At 58.3% G+C, this 2,557-nt stretch overlaps 2 protein-coding genes across 2 annotated transcripts; one reads left to right on the top strand and one right to left on the bottom strand.

The window, feature by feature from the left end:
* Positions 1-24: 24 nt before the first annotated feature.
* Positions 25-1,094, bottom strand: SPRG_18201 (hypothetical protein; the record flags this gene model as incomplete). The annotated part of the gene is made up of 3 exons (XM_012357637.1): positions 25-651; positions 702-738; positions 788-1,094. Coding segments are annotated over 3 exons (971 nt in total), but the record flags the coding sequence as incomplete, so codon positions are not given.
* A 146-nt stretch (positions 1,095-1,240) lies between these two features.
* Positions 1,241-2,547, top strand: SPRG_18202 (hypothetical protein; the record flags this gene model as incomplete). The annotated part of the gene is made up of 10 exons (XM_012357638.1): positions 1,241-1,288; positions 1,342-1,380; positions 1,430-1,562; positions 1,613-1,696; positions 1,745-1,851; positions 1,898-2,026; positions 2,077-2,208; positions 2,250-2,340; positions 2,389-2,425; positions 2,464-2,547. Coding segments are annotated over 10 exons (884 nt in total), but the record flags the coding sequence as incomplete, so codon positions are not given.
* Positions 2,548-2,557: the final 10 nt, after the last annotated feature.

Genomic DNA, 2,557 nt, shown 5'->3' on the forward strand with positions numbered 1-2,557 from the left:
TAGTCGGTGTATCGAGTCGTAAACTTGGAGCGTTCCGACATGAGCGCGACGAGCGCGTTCACTTGCAGCGGGATCATGACGAACGTGAAGAGGATCATGCAGCCCATCGTGAGGCGGCCGAGGCGCGTCTTGGGCGCAATGTCGCCGTACCCGACCGTCGACATGGTCACCGTGATGCAGTACATCCAGTCAAAGAACGGCCGGCTCTGACAGTTGCAGCAGGCGAGCGAGGCGCCCACGCCCGTGTTGCAGAGGAGACTGTTGACGCACTTATGGCCATCCGAGCGCAGAAAGTCTTGGCAGCCCCACTGCACGCACTGGTCGGGGCAAAGCTCGATGATCTGCATCGCGCCCGACATCGACACGATGATGCAAATGACCGTGAGGAGCGTCAAAAGCACTTGTCGCTGGACCATCGACGACGTGAAGCGCAAGAGGCGGTACGCGCGCAGGATCCGGAACGCCTTGAGGACGCGTACAAACTGCACAAGCTGCTTGTTCTCGGGCGTCGCCTGCGAGAAGGCGAGCAGCTGGTCCTGCGTCATGCCGATCTCGACCCACGTCGGGATGATGCAAATCAGATCAAAGATCGATGCGTAACTCTGAACGTAGCTCCAGCGGAGCGGCGCGGCGTACAGTCGTATCATGTAGCTACCACACACGTCCATTAGAGATAGCTCGTAGACGTCATATTGGCGTACTCGAATGTAAAGATGGCGCCGATCGCCTTGGTTGCAACTAGAGGTTGAGCACATGAGAATGACATATTTTGGATGGAATGCCGCACAGGAAATGCCAGCGTTGGGTAGGTTCTCGCCACTGGACCACACAACGTGGATGTAGAGGTACACCATGGTAAAACTGAGCAGAATCATGACCGCGTCCAGCGTCTTGCCCGCCAACGACTGCTCGAGCGTATGCTGCGTGTACTCGCGAAAGGACTCGCGGCCGCGCTTGGGGAAGAACGGGTCGCGTGGCCACCACGGCTTGACCTTGAGCTCCTGGAGGTAGAGCAGTCGCAGCAAGCGTATCCACTGCAAGCGCTGCTCGAGGCGCAGCGAACACCATCGCTGGACCTGCCGCGCCGTTGGCATCGGCGCGCCTTTCTCGAGTGCGAAACGGATTACGACGTGAAACCTCACGCGCGCCGATTGGATAAAATGCCGCTCGAAACGCGGCACCGATTGGCTGTCTCTATCTGCGATCGGATTGGTCAAAATCCGACAATTCTAAGAGTGCGATGACGGCGACCCGACCGAGCAGCGTGCGGGCGTCCATGGAGTTTGCAGTGCGCAACCAAGATGCTGATGTACATGGTAAGATCACGCTCGATATGTGTAGGGTCCGCTGAACGCGGTGTCTGTCTCGTCCAGCCAGAAGGTATGGCGAACCATGGGCCATGGCACCCCATGCCCATGCATTGCACTAGCTCATAGCCGTCGGCGGCCGCGACGTGCTCAAGATCATTGCCCTCGAGAGCGGCGGCTTTGTTGAGAAGCGCAACCTGCGCTCGGCCAAGTCCAGCCTCAACTTTAGCACCAACGATATTCGGTGGCATCCTCGTACTGCATCCTTCGTCGCCCTTTCTGGCACCTACCTCACCACCACGTAGAATCCGACTACCTCCTCGCAACCGCGTCGACAAACGGCTACATTGTGATCTGGGACATCCAGCGCGACACGGCCAAGCTCCAGAGTTGGATTGCTTCGCGCGTGTGGTCCGGGCTCATGCCTCTCCTCATAGAGCGCGACTTCAAGGCCCACGACCGCGCTGTGAACCGCATTTGCTGGCATCCGACGGACCCGAACCTGCTCCTCAGCGCGTCCCAAGACGGCTTGATCAAGCTCTGGGTCCGGCGTTTTCCGTTCGTACTGCCACTTTGACCATGTGCCTTAGGACCAGCGCTACAAGGGCAAGCAGATCAATGTGTTTCAGCAGCAAAAGTCTGAGAGCGTTCGCGACGTCAAGTTTAGTCCCTATGGCGACACCAAGTTTGCGGCCGCGTTCGAGAATGGCACGGTCGAAGTACGTACTCGCTCCAACGATCGCCTCGGACCATCGTATGTTACCTACAGGTCTGGGAACTCGGCAACAACAAGAAGCCCGAGATCACGTTCACGGCCCACCAGGGCCACATTTTGTCGCTGGACTGGCACCCGACGCAGCCATCGGTGATTGCGACCGGGTCGCGCGACCGCAGTGTCAAGGTAGTTTTATTCTGCCGCTTGCCGTGCTTAATCTTGGCCAGATTTGGGACCTGAACGACGTCAACAAACCCAAGCAAACGATCGCGCTGATTGCCAACGCAGGTCGCATCCAATGGCGCCCCAACTGCCCCGGTACGTCGTCGATCGCTCATAGTCGTAGCTGAGACGCCATTCCATTAGATCACATTGCAACGAGTTCGTCGATCACCGACAGCAGGTAGTCGACTCTTTCTGTCCTCCGCTCACGCATGGTAGCATCAACGTGTGGGACACGGCGCGGCCGTTCGTGCCCCTCGCGTGCATGAAGGGCCACGCCGACATCGTCTCGGACTTTCAGTGGTTTGACACG

This window comes from Saprolegnia parasitica (genome assembly GCF_000151545.1).
Source record: "Saprolegnia parasitica CBS 223.65 unplaced genomic scaffold supercont2.1041, whole genome shotgun sequence".
Taxonomy (NCBI): domain Eukaryota; phylum Oomycota; class Saprolegniomycetes; order Saprolegniales; family Saprolegniaceae; genus Saprolegnia; species Saprolegnia parasitica.